General features: G+C 39.5%; 1 protein-coding gene and 1 long non-coding RNA gene across 2 annotated transcripts in view; one reads left to right on the top strand and one right to left on the bottom strand.

Moving 5' to 3' along the window:
- The window catches only part of Cfap36 (cilia and flagella associated protein 36), a 38,504-nt gene extending 35,776 nt beyond the window's left edge, over positions 1-2,728 (bottom strand). The window contains exon 1 of the mRNA XM_070025664.1: positions 2,400-2,728. Coding sequence (XP_069881765.1) covers positions 2,400-2,514 — 115 coding nt within the window. The 5' untranslated portion in view covers positions 2,515-2,728. The remainder of the gene's footprint in view (positions 1-2,399) is intronic.
- Positions 1,986-24,776, top strand: part of LOC138829304 (uncharacterized) — a 57,987-nt gene continuing 35,196 nt past the window's right edge. The window contains exon 1 of the long non-coding RNA XR_011372532.1: positions 1,986-2,202. This is a non-coding gene — a long non-coding RNA (uncharacterized lncRNA). The remainder of the gene's footprint in view (positions 2,203-24,776) is intronic.

Below are 24,776 nucleotides of genomic sequence, written 5' to 3'. Positions count from 1 at the left end.
CTAAGAATAATCTTCCTGAAATGCAAACTCATTTCTTTAATGCAAACTCTTCAACAACTGTTCACTGCCTAGAGAAGAAGTGCAAAATCCTCGGAAAGTAGGCAAAACCCTCCAAGATTAAATACAATCTCATTTCCCACTACTCCAAATTCCGAATCTTGCCCTTCTAACAACAAACAACTATGTGGCACACCTCCAAATACCCTCCTCCACCTTTTACTCAAACTTTTCCTCTGTCTTTTCATTTTTTCTCTATGGTTTATCTCCTTTTCCCTTAAAGATTCTTCAAGACATTGTCCAGTGGCTCATTCTCCATGACCTGCTACCCACTCCTAATTCCCAGGTTGATATATTCCTTCCTCTGATCTAATTATTTATTTATTTTTCAGAGAAACAAAATTGTCTATTTCATATATTTATAGCCTGTTTCCATATTTATGTAAATCATACTGTTTTTATTTGTTTCTTTAATATTTTTTATTATTTTTAAGTAGTTGTACAAAGAGTTCCCATTCTACAAAACAGTATATGAATACAAGGTGTCTGACAACATTGTCACCCATCACTCCTAACCCATCCATTCTCTCACTTTTCTAATTATTTATTACTATGCACTTATCTTGTTACAGCACCTGCTACTCTGCGTTTTGTTCTGTTTTCCTGACTGTTCTCCACCATTAGACTATAAACTTCTCAAGCTCAAAGTACCATTATTCATTTTTCCAACCCCAGCTTCTAAGACACTAAGTTTATTGAAGTGTTGATGTTACAAAGTTGTATAAAACTAAACTTTAAACTATCTGAAATAAAGAAAAACACATTACTAAGCCAGGTTGTGAAGTATAAACAATTACTTCGAGTGTCACTTTGCATGTAACTTTTAAATATTCTATATTTATTTTTTCTATATAATGTATGTTTAGTAGTCATTTGGCATTGTAACCTCTATCCTGCATTTACTCTATGTAACACTAAACACACATTCAATAAAACATCTAACTAGGGTGTTTTCAGTTAATTCTAAAATCACTATATAGGACATGTTTACAAGGCTGAGGATCTGCTTCTCTGTAAATTAACACAATTCAGGTATGTTATGACTGAGATGTAGCCATTTTTGATATCTGAAAATAAAATGATGAATAATTCTTTTTCCATTCAACATTTTGTCTCAGTGGCATAAATGGAATCAATGGATGACATAATTTCTTCTAAATGAGGTCAGGATTCCACAGTCTTTATCAGTCTCATAATAGCATTTTAAACCCTTAAAAGTTGCTTTGTTTTTGGACCTCCTTAAAGATTACTTGTAGTAAACTAGGACATATAGTGCAAGTATTTAAATTTTGACTATGACAATTAAAATATAATGAAGTTTCAGTGGTCAAAGGAAATCTCATCTTTACCAGATTCATGGAATCTGAGAGAAGTCTTAAAAGATAATTCAGGAGAAGGAAACATTTAACAGTTGAATCTTCTTTGAGATCTCCATAACTCTCATATCCAATCAAACACGAGTGCCTGGGGAATTGATTACCATTTCAGGCAGCCCAACTCATCGTGGATATATTGCTAGGCAGTATTTCTTTCACAGAATTTTGTTTCCCTGCAGTTGGTACCCACCCACCCCAGCTCTATCCAACTGATCTTAATCCCTCCAACATAATGCACATTCAAATGATCGATGGATTATTATTGCCCTCAAAGTCTTGCTCAGCTAAATAGCTTCTAGTTTCTTCTCTATGAAAGGGGTCCAATTTGTCTCCAAGACTGACTGCGGAACTCCAAGAGTATGCTGATCAGAAAACCATAGTGTCCATCCCTCAGAAGCAGTTATAATGCTGCATGTGAATGCTTCATTTGTTGGGTGGCGGCCCCTCCTTCCCCATTTTTGGTAGAATTGAAGAGTCAAGAGAGCTCAACATGGTGGGATGGGGGGGGGGGGGAGGAATACAGTCATGGGCAGAGGTAACCACATGCCCTCTTAACCGTGTTAACTGTTAGTGTAGCTGAATTATTTTTCTTTTCCTAGGTTGATTCTACAGGCCTTTTTTTTTTTAACTAGGGATCCGAAGGGACTGGGAGACAGAGTGACACTTCTCAAGTAACTGGGGAAGCGTTGAAGAAGCTCACCCAAACTGTCCACCTGCCCAGAAAGACGTGGGTTAGGGTGAAAGAAGGAACATAAGAGTCAAGACTAAGGTTTGTAAAACACGCACAGGGAGGGAGGGGTTCGGGTGTGTGTGGGGGGGGGAATCTCCATTTTCAGATCTGCCAGGAAGACCACCAGTGAGTTCAATTCCTTCCGTGTAACCACAGAGGACCGTGTAGCTGGGAGACGGTTAGGGTCAGTTCAGGCTGGGGCGGCGCGGGGGGGGTAGTTGGGTGGGGTTTTTTACCTTCACATTTCTGCTCCACAAAGTCCAGGATGGGGATAGACCAGTCTGGGCCTCTCAGGAACCCCGCGATGCTCTCCACCACCCACTCCACTTCGTCCTCCTCTTCCGCAGCCATCACGCCCCTCCGCCCCCTACGGGGCGACGCCGATCCCTAAGCCAGACTCCTCCGGGCCTGCAGAGGCCTTCCGGCCGCAGGAAACCCAGAGAGAACGGGGGAAGAGCTGCCCACCGCAGTTACCAGGCCTCAAGGTGGGGGAAAAAAAAACAAACTACACACCAGTTAACGTAAAACGGTCTCCATGGCAACGTACGCAGCCGCCCCGGGCTACGACCCGGAAGTGAAGCCAGCTTCCCGAGCCTGCGCACTTGGGAGGGAGGCGGGAGGGGACCAGGAAGTCGGAGAGGAGGAAGGAGTATCACTTGAAGAAAGTTTCCGATTGGCCAGTTAACAGTAGCAACTGAAAAAGTAGCCCTTCCTTCATTGGCTTGACGTTGCTAGAGCTGATAGAAGAAGAATAGCGATTGGCTAGCGATCCTAGGCAGAATCTCAGGGTTCCTCTCCGGAGAGTGCCTGGAATCAAGGTTTAAAATGGCGTGCGAAGGGAAGGTTCGGGGCGTCCCAGACTTCAGTACACGGTTGTAACCGCACAGCCTCAGTCCCAAGCATTGTCAGACCCACAAGTGTTTATAACTCAGAGGTTGCCGAAAAGTACGAAGTTGAATATGTAGTTATGTGAGGTTTTCTTCCCTTTTTTCTACAGTCACTACCGTGTAGCTTCATAGAGATAACCAAGGAGCTTTTCATGGGCAAACTCGAAGTTCATAGTCGTTTAAAGTGTTTCATAATCAGACTTCATGCCAACTTAACGTTTGGGTTGGGGTCTACTTTGCAGTGGGTGTTCATAGGTCACTGTCGAGGTGCTTAGAGCCCCCAAATAGCTTCAAGCAACCTGATTGCAATATAGACAGACAGACAGATAGATAATGTAATATATATCATGTAATATAGATAGATAGATAATGTAATATATGTCATGTAATATATATTACATAAAGCAAATCAATATATGGACAGCTATGAATGTTTTTCACTTACTGTGTCTTCATCTTTTCAAGCAAAACACTTCTTTGCAACAGGGTAATCTATAAACCACCCTTTAGGCTATTTGTAATGCCATGTGTGTAGACAATATCATATTTCTGTATATGAATGTGATCATAAGTGTGTAAGGTTTTGTAATGTTTTGTGGTGGAGCAAGGGATTAAACCAGGGCTTTATGCGTGCTAGGAGAGCTCTCTACTATTCAATTCACCTCTAGCCCCCTTCTTTTTCATTTTTCCATGTTTTGAGGATAATTTAATTCAACTAATTTTTGCTTCAACAAGCAGCTGAAATAAGCATCTTTGTGTCTGCGAGAACTATTGGTTTTATTTACGATTGCAAGGAATTAATACATGTATCTACATATACAAAATCATTTGATATATTTAACCTATCCTTAAATGCTTATTATTATAAGAATAGTACATTTGAGTCATGTGTAAATGTTATCCCTAATTCTTAGTTCTGTGCTATTTTTCAAATGTCCTCTGTATATTTTATACAAAGCTCTTAAAATTCTTTATAATAGGGCTGGGAAGGGGCTCAGTGGTAGAGCGCTTGCCTTGCATGCTTGAGACCCTGGGTTCGATTCCTCAGCACCACATAAGCAGGAAAAAAAAAAAGCCAGAAGTGGCACTGTGGCTCAAGTGGTAGCGTGCTAGCCTTGAGCTGAAGAGCTGAGGGACAGCACTCAGGCCCAGAGTTCAGGCCCCACGACTGGACCCCCCAAAAAAAATTCTTTATAATATACTGAGTACCTCTTCAGTGCTCTACCTTGGAATGGAGAATAAAACTGAGGAAGTCCATCTTTGTTTTTCAATTTCCAGAGAGCTGCTGTAAGTTAAAACCATTAAGGGCAAGGAGTCCTGCTACCCAGTTCATCTATAGTGGGTCAGGCTCTTTCTCTACTTTGGAACAAATCCTACCTCAAAGCCTGGAATTGACCCCTAGCCAAGCATTTCAGACTTAACTTTTCAGATCTTGTGTAGGACTGGTTTCAAGTATGTGTGGGAAGGTGTCAGGGACACTGATAATGTCATCATTTTGTTGGGATGGTGAGGAGAGGAAATAAGACTTACTATATAATGTTGGGTCATCAACATACTAAAATTAGAAGAAAGATAGGTGTGGTGGCAGTATGATTGCAATTGAGAAACTAAAACAGGAATTTTCAAGTTTAAAAGGCAGCCTGGGTTGAGAGAAAGAAGAAGGATAGGAAGGGAGGGAGGGAGGGAGGAAGGAAGGAAGGGAGGAAGGAAGGAAGGAAGGAAGGAAGGAAGGAAGGAAGGAAGGAAGGAAGGAAGGAAGGAAGGAAGGAAGGAAAAATATGGAGGAAGGGAAGGACAGAAGTAAGAAAAAGAAAATTTTTCTTCTTTAGGAATTATTTTCTTCTTAAAAAAATCAGGTTTAGCTGGGTGCCGATGGCTCACACCTGTAATCCTAGCTACTCAGGAGGCTGAGATCTGAGGATCACAGTTCAAAGCCATCCCAGGCAGGAAAGTCCATGTGAGACTCCTATCTCCAATAAACCACTAGAAAACCGGAAATGGCGCTGTGGCTCAAGCGGTAGGGCGCTCGTTTTGAGCTGAAGAGCTGGGGGACAGCGCCCAAGCCCAGAGTTCAAGCCCCACTACCAACAACAACAACAAAAATCAAGTTTGGGTAACTTGAGAGGATAGATGGGGTTGGGAGAAATGGAGAATGATGATGGAAAGTGTGGCATTGGTCAAGATGCATTGTATTCATAAACTGATATGGTGAATTGAAACCCCTTTATACAACTACTTAGAGATAATTTTTTAAACTTTTAATTAAAAAATATCTCTGCATTGGTGACTTATATCTGTACTCCTAGGAAGCTGAGACCTAAGAATCCAAGTTCAAAGCCATGATGGGCAGAAAAGTCCATGAGACTTCCAATTACCACAAAAAAGCTGAAGTACAACTGTGGCTCAAGTGGTAGACTTGCCAGGCTTAAGTGAAAAAGCTAATGGATCTCACTCAGGCCTGACTTCAAGCTCCCATACTGGCATAAATAAATATCCAGTTTATCCCACATTTTAGGTTACAAAATTTAAACACAGACAAAAAACCTAATATATATCAAAAATAGATGTTTGGAGTTTTTAGTGAACATTAATTTACAAAGGGGTTTCATTGTGCTGTGGAAATACCATATAATTTGGTATTTGATATACCAAATTATATGGTATTTGAAATATGGTATTTGATATATGGTATTTGAAATACCATATAATTTGGTATAATGATCTTGGATCATTAGTCTCCTTATCACTCTATTACGCTTCCTTGTCTCTCCAGTACTGAGGATTGAACTCAGCATCTTATACTTGTTAAGCAAATGCTCTCACACTTAGTCACATCTCTAATCTTTTGTCTTTAGCTTTTTTTTTAAGATTGAAAACCTCACACTTTTTCCCTGAATGGCCTTATGCCATGATTCTCCTATCCCTGCCATCTGCATAGCTGGATTATAGATGTGGACCACCGTGCCAGGACTTTTTTTTTTTTTTTTTTTTTTTTTTTACAATTTTAAGTGAGTTTCATTATTTGTTTTCATGCATGCATCTAAAGCATTTCAATTATATTCATTCCTTCATTACCCTGTCCTTTCTTCTCCCTCTACCTTTTTAAAGAGTCCTACATTCATGTCATTTCTCTTTTCAGGTCTAGATTCTGCATATGAAAGAAAACGTGCAATGTTTGTCTTTCTCATTCTGACTTATTTCACTTAGCATAATGCTCTCCAAGTTCATTCATTTTTCTGGAAATGTTTATCGGTTGATGGACACCTAGACAGATTCCATAGATTGGCTGTAGTGAGTAGTGCTGTGATAAACATGGGTATACTGTTATCTAGAGTGTTTGCTGACTTACATTCCTTTGTATATATGCCCAAGAGTGGTACAGCAGAATTATATCATAGTTCTATTTTTAGCTTTCCCAAACACTAAATTACTGTTCATAGCTTTGAAATGATTTCAGATACTTAGTTTGCTTCATGATGCTTTTGCTTTTGAATCTGTTTTTGTTCTGCTTTAAGGTTTTAAGATTGGACATCTTAACAGATCTTTTGTATGAGAATTTAGAGTGAATTCTGCCCTCCCTTCAAGAATATGAAAAAAATCTTCCTCCCTTGGAAAAGGTTCTGTTAAACCTTGTTGGACCCTCTTCCCTCACCATATGTGAGTAACAAACCTAAAGTACTGGACTTCAAGAGTTTGACCAATACTTTGAGAATTTAGGTAATGGCAAGACTATACTGTGTCAGCTGTTCTCCACATACCCAGGGCTCCCATGGAGGCCTTAGAGCAGGCCTGGAAAAACTTTTCTTCTTCTTTTTCTTCTTTCTTCTTTCTTCTTTCTTCCCTCCTCCTCCTCCTCCTCCTCCTCCTCCTCCTCCTCCTCCTCCTCCTCCTCCTCCTCCTCCTCCTCCTCCTCCTCTTCCTCCTCCTCCTCCTCCTCTTCCTCCTCCTCCTCCTCCTCCTCCTCTTCTTCTTCTTCTTCTTCTTCTTTGTCATCCTGGGGCTTGGCCTGGGTAGTGTGCCTGCATTCTTCAGCTCAAGGCTACCACTTGAACCACAGCGCCACTTCTAGTTTTCTAGTGGTTTATTGGAGATAAGAGTTTCACGGCTTTTCCTGCCCAGGCTGGCTTTGAACCTTGATCCTCTTGAGTAGTTAGGATTATAGGCCTAAGCCACCAGCACCTGGCTACTTTATTCTTTTACAGACCATTTGAATAAATATCTATATATATCTATATCTATATATATACATACACACACACATATATACACACACACATCTATCTATCTATCTATCTATCTATCTATCTATCTATCTATCTATCTATATATATATATATATATATATATATATATATATATATATATATATATATATTTCCAGTCCTGGGGCTTGAATGTAGGGCCTGGGCACTGTCCTTGAGCTTCTTTTCCTCAAGGCTAGCACTCTATTGAGTCACAGCACCACTTCTAGCTTTTTCTGTTTACATGGTACTGAAGAATCAAACCTCGGGTTTCATGCTAGGCAAGCACTCTACCACTAAGCCACATTCCCAGGCCCATTTGAATATTTATAACACCATTCACAGGACATAAAAAAATTACCAACTTAAAACTTAGCTTGCAGATGGACATCAGTGGCTCACACCTATAACCTTGGGGGCTGAGAGCTGAGGACCACAGTTCAAAACTAGCCCAGACAGGAAAGTCTGTAAGACTTTTATCTCTAATTAAACACTGAAAGGCCATAAGTGTAGTGTTCCTCAAGTAGTAGAGTACTGGCCTTGAGCAAAAATGCTCAGGGACAGTGCCCAGGCCCTGAGTTCAAGCCCCAGGAAAATATTTAATTTCAAAAAAATTGAATATATATATTTATTGTAAAGATATTATACAGGGGCTGGGAAGGTGGCTCAGTGGTAGAGCGCTTGCCTTGCATGCCTGAGGCCCTGGGTTCAATTCCTCAGCACCTCATAAGCAAAAAAAGAAAGAAAGAAAGAAAGAAAGAAAGAAAAAAGCCAGAAGTGGCGCTGTGGCTCAAATGGTAGAGCGCTAGCCTTGAGCTGAAGAGCTGAGGGACAGCGCCCAGGCCCAGAGTTCAGGCCCCACTACCGGACCCCCCCCCAAAAAAAAAGATACTGTACAGAGGAGTTACAGTTACATGAGCAAGGTAATGAGTCCATTTCCTATCAAGCATTGTTATCCCCTCCTTTGTTTTTCCCCTACCATCCCCCTTACCACCCCACCTCCCCAACTCCTCCCTCCCCGACTCCCTCCCCGCCCCGCAAAGTTGTAAAGTTCGTTTTCAACATCGTGTCCTGTACTTCTTGTTGTTACAATGGGTCGTCCTGTATCCTTATTTCAGAATTCCATTACCTCCCCTTCCCCCCCGAAACTAGAAAAATGTATACACAAGATGCAGAATGTTGGGATCAAACACAGTGACAACAGGGGTTATACCATGGGGGAAGAAGATACAAAAGAAACAAAAAAAAAAATCACATAGTACAGTAAAAAGAACAGCAAAAAAGATAAAATCTCTTGTGTCTCTATCTTGGGGTTCATTTCACTTAGCGTCAGCTTATATGGTCATATGTGCATAGCTTTTGATCTTTTCTGCTTGTCCTAGACATATACTAGTTATTGCAGATAAGGGAAACCATGGGACCTATGTTTCTTTGGGCCTGGCTTACTTCACTTGATGTAATTTTTTTCCAAGTCTTTCCATTTCCTAACAAATGGGGTGGTATCATTCTTTCTGATTGAGGTATAGAATTCCATTGTAGATAGATAGATAGACAGATATAGATAGATAGATAGATAGATAGATAGATAGATAGATAGATAGATAGATAGATAGATAGATAGATAGATAGATAGATAGATACCACATTTTCTAGATCCATTCATCTACTGAGGGGCATCTGGATTGGTTCCATATCTTAGTTATGGTGAATAATGCTGCAATAAACATTGTTGTGCTGGTAGCTTTAGTGTGGTCTTGTTTGTAAACATTTGGGTAAATGCCCAAAAGTGGGATTGCTGGGTCATAGGGGACCTTCATGTGTAGTCTTCTGAGGAACCTCCATACTGCTTTCCAAAGTGGTTGAACAAGTTTACACTCCCACCAACAATGCAGTAAGGTGCCCTTTTGGCCACATCCCCTCCAGCATCTGTTGTTATTAGATTTCTTGATTATAGCCATTCTAACTTAATTTCAAAATTTTTAATTAACTACTCCTAATGTGATGGCTGGAAATGCACTTATTCCTCCCCTCCCCCCATGCTGGTAACTAGGCCCTGTCCCTTAGCTTTTTCACTCAAGGCTGTTGCTCTTTCAGTTGAGCCAAATCTCCACTTCCAGCATTTTGCTGGTTAATTGGACATAAACTCATGGACTTTCCTGCTCTCGCTTGCCTTATGATCCTCAGCTAAAAATTCAAGCATTAGCCACCAGCTAGAAATGCTTCTCTTTGAAGAAGTATAAATACTCTTTGAAGAGTATAAATGATGTTACTACTCAAAACTTCTTTTCCAGGTTTGTGTCAGTCAATCTAGAGCTTATTCAAGTCTTTGTAATGATAACTTTGAAAACAACTGCTTCTAGCAGTAAGTTGTTCTGAGCACAGATGGAAATTTCTATGTATGCCTCCTCAAAGTGAGAATATATATGTGCCTGGGACATGAACTCAGAGCCTGGGTACTGTCCTTGAGCTCTTTTGCTCAAGGCTAGCACTCTAACATTTCAGCCACAGTTCTACTTCTGGCTTTTTTGGTAGTTAATGGAGTTAAGAGTCTCACAGACTTTCCTGCTAAGGCTGGCTTTGAACTGAAATCCTGAGATCTCAGCCTGCTGAATAGCTAGGATTATCCTTAGCACTGGCACCTGGCACTTCCATGTATTTATAGAACTCATTCAGTGAAGCATAGTTGTACCTAGCTTTTAGCTCATGGTTTTCAGCTAAATGGTTTTCCCTTTTGTTTTACCAGGAACATCAGCTGGTTCCACATTGAACCATGTAGGAAAGATGTTGAATTCCATTTGTTTCCTTTTCAGGCCCTTGAATCTTTCATTTAAATGCCTCAATTAGTTTCACACACTCACCAGCATATTCAAATATCATAGAAGGCTTTTGTCCTTCCAGAGGAGAAAATGCAACATGTTATTCCTTTTTAGTTATACATTTCACTGTCTTAATTTAGCTTCAAAATTGCATGGTACCACACTTGCACACAGGAAGCTGATAAACTGGTTGGCGCTGGCAGCTTGATATTCAGCTCTGCAAAGTAATATCCACCGTGAACATCAAATCACATGGCCAATTAATATCATTGAGTTCCCTCACTGATTTACCCTCATCTCCAGGAACTGTTTGACCTCTTTTCACAGTTCATGAAACCTCATGAGTTAGTTCCTGTGACTTGATCGCACTTCAGGGTGATAAGATCACCATACTCAGAGTCTAGTTCATTCAGTAAGTCCTTAAACTGGTGCCTATAAACTCTCTGCATTTGACAAAATGCATGCATGTCATTACTGTTGATATCTCATTGTTGAGCTTCAGTGACAGTGTACAGAAACTTTCTTGGTGTATAATACATTGGTATATAATTGAATCACTTGGATCAATGCAGTTCTTTCCATCTCTCTCTCTCTCTCTCTCTCTCTCTCTCTCTGTGTGTGTGTGTGTGTGTGTGTGTGTGTGTGTGTGTGTGTGTGTGTGTGTGTATCTCAGTCGTGTGCCTGGGTGCTGTCCCTCAGCTCTTCAGTTCAAGGTGAGTGCTCTACCACTTGTGCCACAGCTCCACTTCTGGTTTTCTGAGTGGTTTATTGGAGATAAGAGTTTCACAGAAGGCCAGGTGCCAGTGGCTCACGGCTGTAATCCTAGCTACTCAGGAGGCTGAGATCTGAGGATCACGGTTCAAAGCCAGCCTGGGCAGGAAAGTTTGTGAGACTCTTATCTCTAACAAACCACTAGAAAACCAGAAGTGGTGCTGCGGCTCAAGCGGTAGAGCACTCGCCTTGAGCTGAAGAGAGCAGGAGGAGCTCCCAAGCCCAGAGTTCAAGCCCCACGACCGACAAAAAAAAAAAAAAAAAAAAAAAAAGAGTCTCACAGACTTTCCTGCCAAGGCTAGCTTTGAACCATGATCCTCAGAGCCTCCTTGCCGCGGACCGGGTTCTGTCGGGACGACGGAGGATACCTAGGGGAGGAACCTGGAATAGGATGGGGAGATGGCAAACAGACAACTCACACACATTAGGAGTGGATGCTGAGTGCTGAGTGCTGAGTGCGATTTAATGCAGAGGATAACAAACTTTTATAACAGAAGTCTTCATAAGAAAAGGGCAAAAGGTTACACAATCTTGCTACAGGGCTTCATTCTTGGATGGTCACCAGCTGGTCCCCTGAAAGGGCAAAAGTTTACACTATCTTGCTGCAGGGCTTCATTCTTGGGTGGTCACCAGCTGGTCGCCTGAAAGGCACTTGTTTCCGGCTTATCTCTAAGAAATATAATGGGTTTCGACGTTTGTCACCATCTCACCATTACCTTATTTCTATAGAGGCCTTAATTATCCCATAAGATCTTTCCTGTTCCTTCTTTTTTTTTATATTATTTTTTTTTTTTTTGGTCGGTCGTGGGGCTTGAACTCTGGGCCTGGGCGCTGTCCCTCAGCTCTTCAGCTCAAGGCGAGCGCTCTACCACTTGAGCTACAGCGCCACTTCCGGTTTTCTGGTGGTTTATTGGAGATAGGAGTCTCACAGTCTCTCCTGCCCGGGCTGGCTTTGAACCGCGATCCTCAGATCTCAGCCTCCTGAGTAGCTAGGATTACAGGCGTGAGCCACCAGCGCCCGGCTTCCTGTTCCTTCTTTAATAGTAAGGTCACGGAGGCCTAGATCTAGTAAGTCTCTTAGTAAATGAGAGTACCAGGAAGTTCTTTCTCCTAAGTAGTTATCTCCGCAATTGCCATACATTCTTTCTGTTCTAGCTGCGCCCACAGCTTCTTGCAAATCTCTTACAATTCCTTCTGCTGGAGTGACTTTGTGAAACCCCCAATACTTTTATATTTACTTATAACTTGTCTACTAGCCTTCATAAGAGGGGTTTCAGGGTAGCACTTAACTCTGGTGAGATAGTCATATTTTTGAGACACTCATCAGATATTGGAGTCGTCAACACTCTTAAGAAAGAGCTTTGAATAAGGGAACGTTGACAATGAGTAAGTACAATGAACAGCAGAAACAGTAAAAGATTAATAGGCACTCTTATGAGGAAAAGAAAGACAGAAACACAACTTTCCCAGGGGCTTGCCAGCCTTTTTCCAGGAGTAGGCCTCTTAGAAGCCCTATTCTCCGAGTAGACTTCGGTGAAGTCCCAAAATTTGGAGATAGGTTTCTGTAAAGCCCCATTCTCTGAGGTAGACTTCGGTGAAGTCCCAAAACTCAGAGATAGGTCTCTGAAGCCCCTATCTTGTTCTGATAGATGGTTTCCCATGCTAAGCAGACTCCACTGGAGTCGGCATGGCACCTCCTGAGTAGCTAGGACTACAGGCATGAGCCACCAGCACCTGGCTCAATGCAGTTCTTTCTTGACAATCCTTTTTGCAAGCCAGCTGGAGCTGGAGCCCCAACTATAGTAAGGTCACTTAACTTTTCAGATTTCTTCATCAATAACCACAGGTCTCTCCAACAATTCCTCACCTCTTGTAGTGACATGCATGACCTCCAGAGACAGCAGTTCCTCTCACAAGTCAAACTGTGTAGCTAGCCCACAAATGAAAATGACTGATTGGATGGTACTTATTATTTGTCTATTGCCTCGTCACAGGCCAGAGAGAAAAAGATTGGAAATCTCCTGCAGTGTGTTTTTTTTTTAAATACCCAGTGCAAAGTCAATAATCCAGTCTGAAAGTTCTCCAAGACAAATTATGGAGACAAATTAATACTCTGAAACAATTTTACTTTGGTGCAGACAACTTTTCCGCAGCCACCATTCACTTCCTTCACATGAGACCTCAATTTGCAGCTAGGTGACTCAGTACATAATTCATCTGAATAATGTTATCCTTATCACCAGGCCAAGTAAGAGTCATCTGTGGCTCCAAACTCTGCTGAAAAGCATTGATTATATTCAGGTGAAAGCTTCCAAATTCATTGAGTTTAACATATTTTGAGCTGTAATGATGTCCTACATTGCCCTTTTTCAAAACCAAAAGTGCTGGAGATCCCAGTGGTAGAGTGCTTGGCCAGCAAGTACATGGTCTTGAGTAAATATTCCAGTATCAAAAAAGAAAAAAATCTGACTACGTAATGCATCATATCTGCCTAAAAATAGTTTCATTTCTCTTTTTTGGGCCCTGAGCAAATGGTAAAGGTGTGACTGACTACTGATAGAACAGGGATTGGGTCTGTTTTTAACTCTTAAAACTTGCTGGTATTCTAGTGCAGATGGTAAAGCCATTATTAGAGATAGTGTCAAAAATACCAGTGTATCAGAAGTGTCATCTTCTTCTTCTTTTTTTTGGGGGGGGGGTCCAGTCGTGGGGCCTGAACTCTGGGCCTGGGCACTGTCCCTCAGCTCTTTAGCTCAAGGCTAGTGCTCTACCACTTGAGCCACAGCGCCACTCCCGGCTTTTTTCTTTTTGCTTATGTGGTGCTGAGGAATCGAACCCAGGGCCTCATGCATGCAAGGCAAGTGCTCTACCACTGAGCCACCTTCTCAGCCCCCAGAAGTGTCATCTTCAAATATAATGTATTCTCTCTATAGGTCATCACTGATGAAACACCTAATTGCTACTCCAAATGGTACGAATTCAACTATCAAGTAAAGAGAGGGGGGAAAGGTCACTGTAAATTTAATGCTGTAAATTGCCTTTATTCTAGCTATAGAAAGACTTTTTAGAAGTTCTAAATTATAGGTTCTTTGCAAATATTCTTACTTGATTAGTTGGCATATATAACAAAGGCCAGAGGTTTCCATGCCTTGGCAAATAAATAATTACCTGCCATATCTTCACATTCTCCCAATGAATCCTTAAATGTTTTTTAGTTGCATTTGCAAATGTAGCTTCACAAAATTTCCATTCTTTTTTCAATTTCCTTTTTTCTTTTTTTGTTTGTTTGCCGGTCCAGGGGTTTGAACTTGGGGGGGGCCTGGGCTCTGTCCCTGAGCCTCTCTGCATTCAAAGCTAGTGCTCTACCACTTGAGCCACAGCACCACTTTGGCTTTTTCTGTTTATATGGTGCTGAGGAATCAACCCAGGACTTCATGCATGCAAGACAAGCAAACTACCACTAAGCCACCTTCCCAGCCCTTCCTTTCTTTTCTATTTCTTAAAAATCTATAAAATACTCAGCAGTTCAATTTAAAATAGGAAAAGAAGGAGCAAAAATGCACTGACTTTCAAGTCAACACATTTAGTTGATCTAAAATGCTATAAGCAAAAATCCTTCCTGCCTTTCTCCATGAGTGCATGCTATGCAGAGCACTATGTACATACAGCTCCAGATATAATGAACACTACATTCTAGATGTATGACAGTCTGCTTATTTTCATAACCGAATGTCATTCATTCATCTCTGTGTTGGAGGGTGAGGCAGATTGATACCCTGGATTAAACCATTTTATCTACACCTTCAGTTCATTTCATCTCTAAATGTTCAGGGTCTTTCATGGTCTTTAATGATTAGTCCTTTCTTTAAATTTTAATGACATGTTTACTCACTGGGACCTTTTTACTATTGTTTTGTTATATATAAATAATTTTCCTGTTTTGCTTTTTTTCTTTCTACCTTTTTCTAGTCACTGGATTGGCTTTTCCATTTGTCTTCCTTACCTATTTTCCTGATTTCTTGGTCTCTCTCTCTCTCTCTCTCTCTCTCTCTCTCTCTCTCTCTCTCTCTCTCTCTCTCTCTCTCTCTCTCTCTCTCTCTTTTCTTTGCAGGTCGTGGGGCCTGAACTCTGGCCTGGACCTGTCCCTTAGCTCTTCAGCTCAAGGCTAGTCCTCTACCACTAGAGCCACAGCACCACTTCCGGCTTTTTCTGCTTATGTGGTGCTAAGGAATCAAACCTAGGGCCTCATGCATGCAAGGCAAGCACTCTACCATTGAGCCACCTTACCAGCCGTTGTTTTTCTCTTAAACTACTGTATTAGTAGCTTTGGGGAGAACAACTAATTCATAGAACATACTGTACTTATAGGTATCTTAGCTCTGATTGTAATTCTCTTTGAAGCAGCTATAGCTTAGATGCATGGCCCTTGAACTTACTTTATCACATGTAACAGTAGCAAAAATAAATGTTTGAACTCTTAATATATATTTATAAATGAGCTATGTAACATGTACATGTACATATGTGAGTACAAATAGTTATATAATACATAACTGAGAAGCAAAACTTGACAGATTAACACAAAGTACAATCAAAAGTCTGTAAGTTGAATTTCTAATAATTTTTTCCTGGATGCCAATTGGTTAGCTCCACTACACAGACCTCTAGTTTTTTATCTTTGTCCTTCTAATAAGGATACTACAGCACGTCTTAAATGTTCTAGTCCCTTTCAGACAATTCTGGGGAAAATGAGAGACTTTTGAGATTCATACTTGAAATTCAGGACATTAAACAAAAGACCCTCAAAACTCCTCTTCTGATATAAGAACTATGACTTAATAAAATTTTTTCAGGGATGTCATAGAAACACACTTCTGTTTTAAATTTTATCTTAATTGCTTTTTGTTGGAAAAGTTATACATGTACATTGAAAATTTTGAATTTTGTACAATTTCATAATGAAGAAAGTGAAAACTCCCATTTTTACTGCCATCTAAAGAAAACCTCCCTAATTACTTCATAATCAGCCTCCAGATTCATTTTTTCTACACTAGGGATTAAACCAGAGCCTCACAGAAGAACTAACATCCTTACCCTTTCCTTTTTAAAAACAAAAATTTTAAGACAGTACCTAAGTTGCCCAGACTGGCCTCAAACTGTAGACTTTCCTGCCTAAGCCTCCCAACGAACTAGGAAGGATTACAAGTATGAACCACTATATATCTGGCAGATTTTTTAAATGCATGTATCTTATTCTTTCACAAAAGAAAGTAATTCTCATTGACACAAGATGCTTTTTAAATTTTTACAGAATTCTTTCTTTGCTAATATATAGTTCTTTAAAAAATAGATGTTACTATATTGTGTTTCTTAACTTTTTTTTCCAGTCATGAAGCTTGAACTCAAATGCCTAGACACTGTCCCTGAGCATTTTTTGTAAAGAGCCGAAACTCCACTCCTGGATTTTTTTTTTTTTTGTAGTTTTAGTTGAGAGTCTTACAGACTTTCCTGCCAGAGTTGGTTTCAATCAACAACCCTCAGATCTCAGCCTCTTGAGTAGCTAGGTTTGCAGGCTTCAGTCATCAGCACTCAGCATTTCTTAACTTATTTAAGGAATACCTCATTTATACTCACTTCCAAAGTTTTTCCATTATAAACAGTGTTACAATTAAAATCTACATACCTGTATATTTGCATTTGTCCTGAGTAATTTAATAAGATAGAAGTGAAATTCCTTTTTTTTTTTTTTTTGGATCAGTCATGGGGCTTGAACTTGGGGCCTGGGCGCTGTCCTTGAATTCTTTTGCTCAAGGCTAGTGATCTACCACTTTGAGCCACTGTACCACTTCTGGTTTTCTGGTGGTTAATTGTAGATAAGAAGCTCACAGAATTTTCTGCCTAGGCTGGCTTTGAACTGTGCTCTTCTTAAATAGCTAGTACTACAGGTGTGAGCCATCAGTGCCGAGCTCAAGAAGTGGAATTCTGAGAATATGAAATATTCTAGACAATAAAATGTCCCATCAGCATTATGAAATTAGTCTTCAAAAGGTAATACCAACTCTCACCAAAAGACTGTCTACACCAGGCACCAGTAGTTCACACCTGTAATCCTAGCTACTGAGGAGACTGAGATTTGAGGATCACAGTTTGAAACCAGCCTGGAAAGCAAAGTCTGTGAGGCTCATCTCCAATTAATAGGCACTCTCCCTGAGCCTTTTCCTTCAACACTGACGCTCTACCACTTCAGCCTCTGCTCCACTTCCAGCTTTGTGGTAGTTAATTGGATATAGTCTCAAGTACTTTCCTGCTTTGACTGGCTTTATACTGCTATCCACTGATCTCAGCCTCCTGAGTAGCTAGGATTACAGATCCAAACCACCAGCACCTTGTGACCATTTATATTTTGTGGGAGCAGCAATTTTGTATTTTTGACTTTTTAATATGGAAATTTGAAAGCATACAAAAATTATACTTCTATAATTACATGTTTCCCAAAGTGAAGCATCATGTCAATTTCTGTAGGGAAACAAGATTTGATGCTGTCATTTAGTTCACACTGACTCAGGCAATCACTTCTTGTTTATTGGCTACCCATAAAGATTGGTATACTAATAATCCTACCTACTCAGGAGGCTGAGATCTGAGTATCATGGTTCCAAGCCAACCCCAGGAAGGTGTCTATGACACTATTGACTACAATTAACCACCAAAAAGCCAGAAGTTGGAGCTGTGGTTCAAGTGGTAGAGTGCTAGCCTTGAGCAAAAAAATCTTAGGGACAGCGCCCTGACCCTAATCCCAGGACTTGCACACACACACACACACACACACACACACACACACACACACACACACACACACAAAATTAAATTAAAAAAAATTGAAGTCAAGAAAGCAACTATAGACAACTTTAAGCGTCTTGCAGAAGAATAAATGTAGTTACTAATTGAGGCCACCAGATGGCAGTCCACTGGAAAGAGAAAAGGAAGGCTGCAATACAACGTTTTGAAATATAGCTAAGTATATAACTATCTGAGAGAAATGTTTTATATTTTATTCTCATAAGGTGTGTGTTTGTGTGTGTGGGTGCACATGCACATTCACTTCTTGAACTCGGCTTGGGAGCTGTCCCTCAGCTTTTTTGCTTAATGCTAGCAGTCTACAACTTGCCCCAGTTCCACTTCCGACTTTTTAGTGGTTAATTGGAGATGAGAATCTTTTGGACTTTCCTGCCTGAGTTGACTTTAAACCACAATCCTTAGATTCCCCAGCCTCCTAAGTAGCTAGAATTATAAGCATGAGCCACCAGTGTTCAGCCTAAAATATTTTATATGTTTTGTTTTTTGCTTTCTCTTATAAATTTTATGTAAGGCCTTCAAAAGTATTTTCATTTCAATTGCATCAAATATATAAAACACCTTGAAAGAAATTAAGAACCTCATATTTTTCCAATTGAAGAACATCATGTTTTGCTTACTTAGGCTTCCATTTGTATCTTTCAAATAGCATTGCAGCATTACTCTTTAACAATTTGGTAGAATTTAGTAGAAATGGGGTTTTATATTCTAAGTGGATTTTTATTATTTTAAAGAAATGCATTCATTTCGGAGTGAACAATTACTCTGTATTTTTATGAATGGTAGTTGAATTTTGATTTTATAGAAATGTATTGGATTTTGAAAATTTAACATTTAATCTCTGTATTTTGTTAATTCTAATAGCTATGAATGGTTCTTTTTAAACTTTTTGTTATGCAGTCATATCTGAAATCTAACTTTTTGTTTTGGTGTTTCCACTGATGTTTTTCTGTTTGTGTTTCCACTGTTTCATATTTTGTTAATTGCCTATAAATGACATTGCAATATGCAATATTTAATAATGATGATAAAGAATGCATCTTTAACTTTTTGTTTGATCTTTTTATTTATAATAAATACTATTGCTTTTCATTCTATTTAGTAATATATTTTTGTAAAAAATATAAATGGACATGGACACCAACGACTCAGGACTGTAATCTTAGCTACTCAGGAAACTAAGATCTGATAACAGTTTGAGGCCAGCTCAAGCAGAAAACTTTATAAGACTCCATCTCCCAAATACCCATCAAAAAGCATGGCTCAAATGGTACAATGGTTGAAACTTTCATTTGAACTTCCAGTACTGCCTATATATTTTTTGTATATTTATATATTTTATGAAATAAACATGCATGTGTATTTTACATGTATATGTATAACATTTTTATCTTTATATATTTTATGAAATAAGTATATGTGTACATATATAATATAGTATATAATAGTACATATTAATATAATATGCATAATATATGTGTACGTGAATATTTCATAAAATATATGTAATAAGATTGTGCATTGTGTGCATTGAATTTCATTGGGTGGCTTTTTAGCATTTATTTAGAATTAGTATTGGTTCTGCTCATCAAAAATTTAAAAATTTTTTTTAAACTGTTAGATATGTCCTATCTGAGCACTCTTTTATGACCATTCTGAGAAGTACGTGCTGTTCCTATCACTGGCATTTGGTTACTGCCTTTTCTCTTTGTTTACATACTTACAAGTATCTTTGTAGTTTTTGCATCCAGCCCTACTGGATTTTTGCTAGTTTAGTAAAAAAAAAAAAGTGACTGTTTAAATGTTGGGCATGAACATTTCACCAAGCATAATCTGAGTAATTATATCAATAAAATGGTCATGGGTTACAAAAAAAAAGATTAAGAAGAGCTGGGGGGGAGGAATTATAATGAGAACTGTAAGAATAGAATCAGCACTTTAATATGGAAATTGCTTGTATATCATTGAGCTGCTTTTGAAAGATGAATTCATTTCACTGAATCCATTACTATAATTACACTTTAAACTTGCTAAAAATATATCGTTCAGTGTGCACCAGCTTTACATGCAGTCTCCACATCCAGATCCATTATTGGAACTTTAAAGATTCAGTAATATTGCTATGAACAGTCTTGAATGTGTTGGCTCTTTGTATTTCTGTAGGAACAGAGTGAATCACATTTAAAAGGCAAGGTTTCAAATGACTGAGTAGATCAAGGAATTTTTTCAATGAATTATCATTAGATGAACAGTTTCACATACTATTTTTAGAGAGGTCAGAGCAACCATTCATTTGAAGCTAAAGCCTCATCACTTATTAATTCATCTTCTAAGTCATAATTGTCAGTAGATAGAAAAATGGCAGCTGCCTATTTATAAAAAGCCAAAAAGTAATTTAAATGAAATTGTAACTGGAACCCAAATACTAAAAACATTAAAATATACGAGGCTGACTACTTAAAAATTTAAACTCAAGTTTTGAAATATATTTTCCTGTCATGGAAAAAACAACACTTGTGCAATTGTGAAATATCGTTAGTAGAGACTGTAACCAAAAGGGCTGAGAGAAGTAACTCATGAAACTTCTGGAAAGAGCACTATTGATACACTATTTCACTCACATCAGTAAGCAATCGGTATGCTTCATCAAGTATAACTTTATTGCCTTGGTCTTTGCCACCTAAGAATATACAATTTAAGTTTGTGTGTGTGTGTGTGTGTGTGTGTGTGTGTGTGTGTGTGTGTGTGTGTGTGTGTGTGTGTGTGTGTGTGTGTGTGTGTATGTATTTAAATTTATTTTAATTTTTTTGTCAGTCGTGGGGCCTGAACTCGGCCTGGGCGCTGCTCTCAGCTATTCAGGTCAAGGCTAGCACTCTACCACTTGAGCCACAGCACCGCTTCTGGCTTTTTCTGCTCATGTGGTACTGAGGAATGGAACCCAGGGCCTCATGCATACAAGGCAAGCACTCTACTACTGAGCCACCTTCCCAGCCCCTTAAGTTTGTATTTTTAAGTAAATATTTTGCTAACAAATAATGTGAATACAGAAAAATAAAATACTAGCCCTTTATTTTGAATGATTTTTTTCTTTTTTTTTTTTTTTTGCCGGTCCTGGGGCTTCAACTAGCCTGTGCACTGTCCTTGAATTTTGTGCTCAAGGCTAGCACTCTACCACTTGAGCCACAGCTTCACTTCCAGCTCTTTGTGGTTAGTTGGAGGACATAAGAGTCTCATTAACTTTCTTGCTTGGGCTGGTTTCAAACAGGGATCCTCAGATCTCAGCCTCCTGAGTAGCTAGGATTACAAGCATGAGCCACTGGTACCTGGTAATTGTCTCATTTTTTAATTAATATAATATCCAGTCTTTTACATGTTTATTGTATCACAAATTTTAGAATCATTTTGTCAAGTTCCCCCAAATTATATTCATTGGCATTTTTTCCTAATTGCTTTGTGTATTACTTAATTTATAGAAAAATGACATCATGGGGCTGGGAAGGTGGCTCAGTGGTAGAGCGCTTGCCTTGCATGCCTGAGGCCCTGGGTTCAATTCCTCAGCACCACATAAGCAAAAAGAAAAAAGCCAGAAGTGGCGCTGTTGCTCAAGTGGTAGAGCACTAGCCTTGAGCTGAAGAGCTGAGGGACAGCGCCCAGGCCCAGAGTTCAGGCCCCACGACCGGACCCTCCCCCCCCCCAAAAAAAGAAAAATGACATCATTAAAATATTTGTCTAAAACTATTGCATCATTTTTTGTACTTAGTATCTTTCAGAAAAATCCACCCTTTCATATTTATATCATTTTATGTTAATGCTAGGTACTAAACTCAGGGCTTTGTGCATACTAGTTGAACACTCAAAGCTATAATCCCAGCTCTGGGGACATATTTCTCTTGAAGTTCCCAACGTGTTTCTGTCTGCTACTACTGTAAAGTTTTTTTTTTGTGGGTGGGGAACAGTATTGTGGCTTCCAGCACTGTTTTTTCCTTATTAACTGGAGATGGAGTCTCATATACTTTCTTCCCCAGCTGGTTCAAACTGCAGTCCTTCCAATCCCAGCCTCCTGAATAGCTAGGATTACAAACGTGCGCCTCCAGCACCTAGCAAGATTCTTTTTGATTACATGTTTCCAACTGAATATAATTGGTGCCTATGGATGTTATTTCATTTTATATACACACACATATATAATATGTTCACTTTAATTTCAATCATTTTACTAAATTCTTTTTACCCACAAAGGAGATTCTTGGCTGGTTTTGTTTGTTGTTTTTTTTTTGTTCTTGTCGATCATGGGGCTTCAACTCAGGGCCTGGGTACTGTCCCTGAGCTTTTTTTGCTCAAAGCTAGTGCTCTACTACTTTGAGCCACATCTCCACTTCTGGTTTTCTGGAAAATAAGAGTGTGTGGAAGATAAACCTGTGTGTCTCAGAACAGGAGGTAAACCTGGTTGGGTGAAACACCTTTCTTTCTGCGTTTTGCTCGTTTGCTTTGCTTTGGGATGGTTTGGTTATGATTTCGCATCGTTTGGAAACAGTGACCCCTGTGTAGCCCACACTGGCCCTGAGCTCACCGAGCTTCTACCTCAGCCTCCCCTCCCAAGTTCTAGGACCTCAGGCAGGCACTGTCATGCCCGTAGGTAAAACGTCTTCCTTCCTCAAAGTGCTAGTAGCTTGGTCCTATATGGTTTAGCCCATAATCAGTCCATTCAGCCCAGTCTAGAAAACAGAAACCACTGAAAATAATTAAACAGAAAAACAGTTGTCGGGGGAGGGGAATTCATTGTTTGAGGCAGAGACTTGAAATGTAGCCAAGGCTGTCCTCAAACTCATGATCCTCCTGGCTCAACCTTGCAAATGGTGGAATTGTAGGTGTATTTCACCATACCTGGATGTTTATTTTTGTTGTGGGACGGGAGTCTATGTTGTCCAGGTTGGTCTTGAACTCAATCCTCCTAAGTAACTGAGACTCCTGTCACATATTACTGCACCAAACAATAATGCCAGGACAGGTATTGCAAAGGTATGTATTGGAAGGGCTAGAGATAGGTAAAACTGCCACCCGGACATAAGAAAGCTGCTAAAAAGTATTTACTGCTGCAGGTCACTGTGTGACAGAAGATGCATCGTCCCCACAGTGCTGAGTCTGTGCAGATATACCACCACTGGTGCCACACAGATGGTTTCTCTTCTCCTACCAAAAGCCCATTCACTAGACTTGGTAAAGCTCTCTGAACAAGATAGGTTTCCCACTGTTGCAGTATAAAATAGAGAAGTCCAGAAGAGAGACTAAGCCAATAGAAAAATAACTGTTATTGACAGATAGGGTGACTCACACCTGTAATCCTAGCTTCTCAGGAGGCTGAGACATGGAGGATCACAGTTCAAAGCCAACCTGGGCAGGAAAGTCCTCAAGACTCCATTTCCAAAACAACCAGAAAAAAATCTGGAAGTGGAGGTATGGCTCAAGTGATAGAGTGCCAATTATGTGCAAGCACAAGGCCTTGACTCCAAACCTCAGCACCAGCAAAAGAAAGGAAGAAAAAGAACTGGTTCAATTATATTGTCAGTTAATTGGATGGGTGTTAAATACTTTTAAATCAATTACATTTGGTAACAAAAGTACTTCTAGATGGAGTGGATGAATGTATAGCATCAGTTTCTTTCTAGTTGTATGAGCATTAATGTCTTTCTACCTATGTCTAGGGAAATCTTTCTGCTGATTAGGATGGCAGTAGCACCAGATGGAGACAGAGTCAAGGATAGCTGAGAAAGGGCCAAGTGGCCATGATGGGAAGGTCTAAGACAGAAGCACAGCTAATCAATTTGCTGAAAGGCCAGCATATATTTAAAAATAATAATTCATTTTTCCAACAAAAACATATTTCCAGGCCAGATGTGGTGATACAATCGTGTAATTCCAACACTGAGAGGCCGAGGCAGGAATATTACAAGATCAAGCCAATCTGGGCAATATAGAAAGAGAGAGGGAGAGAACAAAGGAGGAAGGAAGGAAGGAAGGAAGGAAGGAAGGAAGGAAGGATAGGAAGGATAGGAAGGAAGGAAATTGTCTTTAACATTGAAGGAAAGGGTACCAGAATAAAAACTTTTCCTTTTGTCTAAGAGAAAGAGCCAATGGAATTTTTAGTGAGGAAAAAATCTGGCTTACTAATTATATGTAAAATTTCTGTATAATTGAAGATGAGTCACCAAAACTGCAAAAGCTACATAAATTATCGTCCTTTAACATATTTAGACAACTCAGTGAAATAACATAATAGTTATGTCCCCAAATTAACTTCCTTTCTTATACCACTGAGGCCTGCCCACAAGCAGCGTGAAGGACTCACATTACTGTCATCTGATACCTGATGTGCAATCTTTAAACTCCTATTTCCTCCACCATTGCTCTGATTCATACAGTGCTTTGTTAGCACTCTCTAGGGTTTTGTGGCTGGATTATATGACTCAAAAATGAGTTAATTCCTGTGGCACATTAAACATCCAACAGAAATGCTGAACAGAACAATTGCTGTAATGATAAACATGCATAGATGACTTTAAAGATTCCTTTGAAAATTCTACTGTAAAGCACATTTAATTTTAAAAGTCCTGATAAGTAAAAATATTAGTTTTTAAAATGAACTTTGCTTCTTGCCAAGGTATATGTATATAGATACTTTAAATTTCATGGAATATCTCTCTGTCCTCTTTTTTTTTTTTATTTGATGTGGGATTGCACTCTGAAATGCAGCTTCAGAGACTTTTCCCCAGAATTACAAAATACTTTAAAATTATGAAAATTGGAATGAATGGCTTCCTGGCATTATATATATATATATATATATATATATATATATATATATATATCTTTTTGATTTAGGTTATTGTTTTCATTTGTTTGTTTTTGTCCATTGTTGGGCTGGAACTCAGGGCCTGCACTGCCCCTGAGCTCTTTTGCTCAAGGTTAGTGTTCTATCACTCTGGTTTTTGAATGGTTAACTGGATATAATAGTCTCACTGGGAGGCTGACTTCAAACTGCAATC

The sequence above is a fragment of the Dipodomys merriami genome, unplaced genomic scaffold (genome assembly GCF_024711535.1).
Source record: "Dipodomys merriami isolate MVZ:Mamm:240054 unplaced genomic scaffold, mDipMer1.0.p SCAF_17, whole genome shotgun sequence".
NCBI lineage: Eukaryota > Metazoa > Chordata > Mammalia > Rodentia > Heteromyidae > Dipodomys > Dipodomys merriami.
Note: the sequence above shows the minus strand (reverse complement) of the source record. Positions and strands in the feature narration are given on the sequence as shown.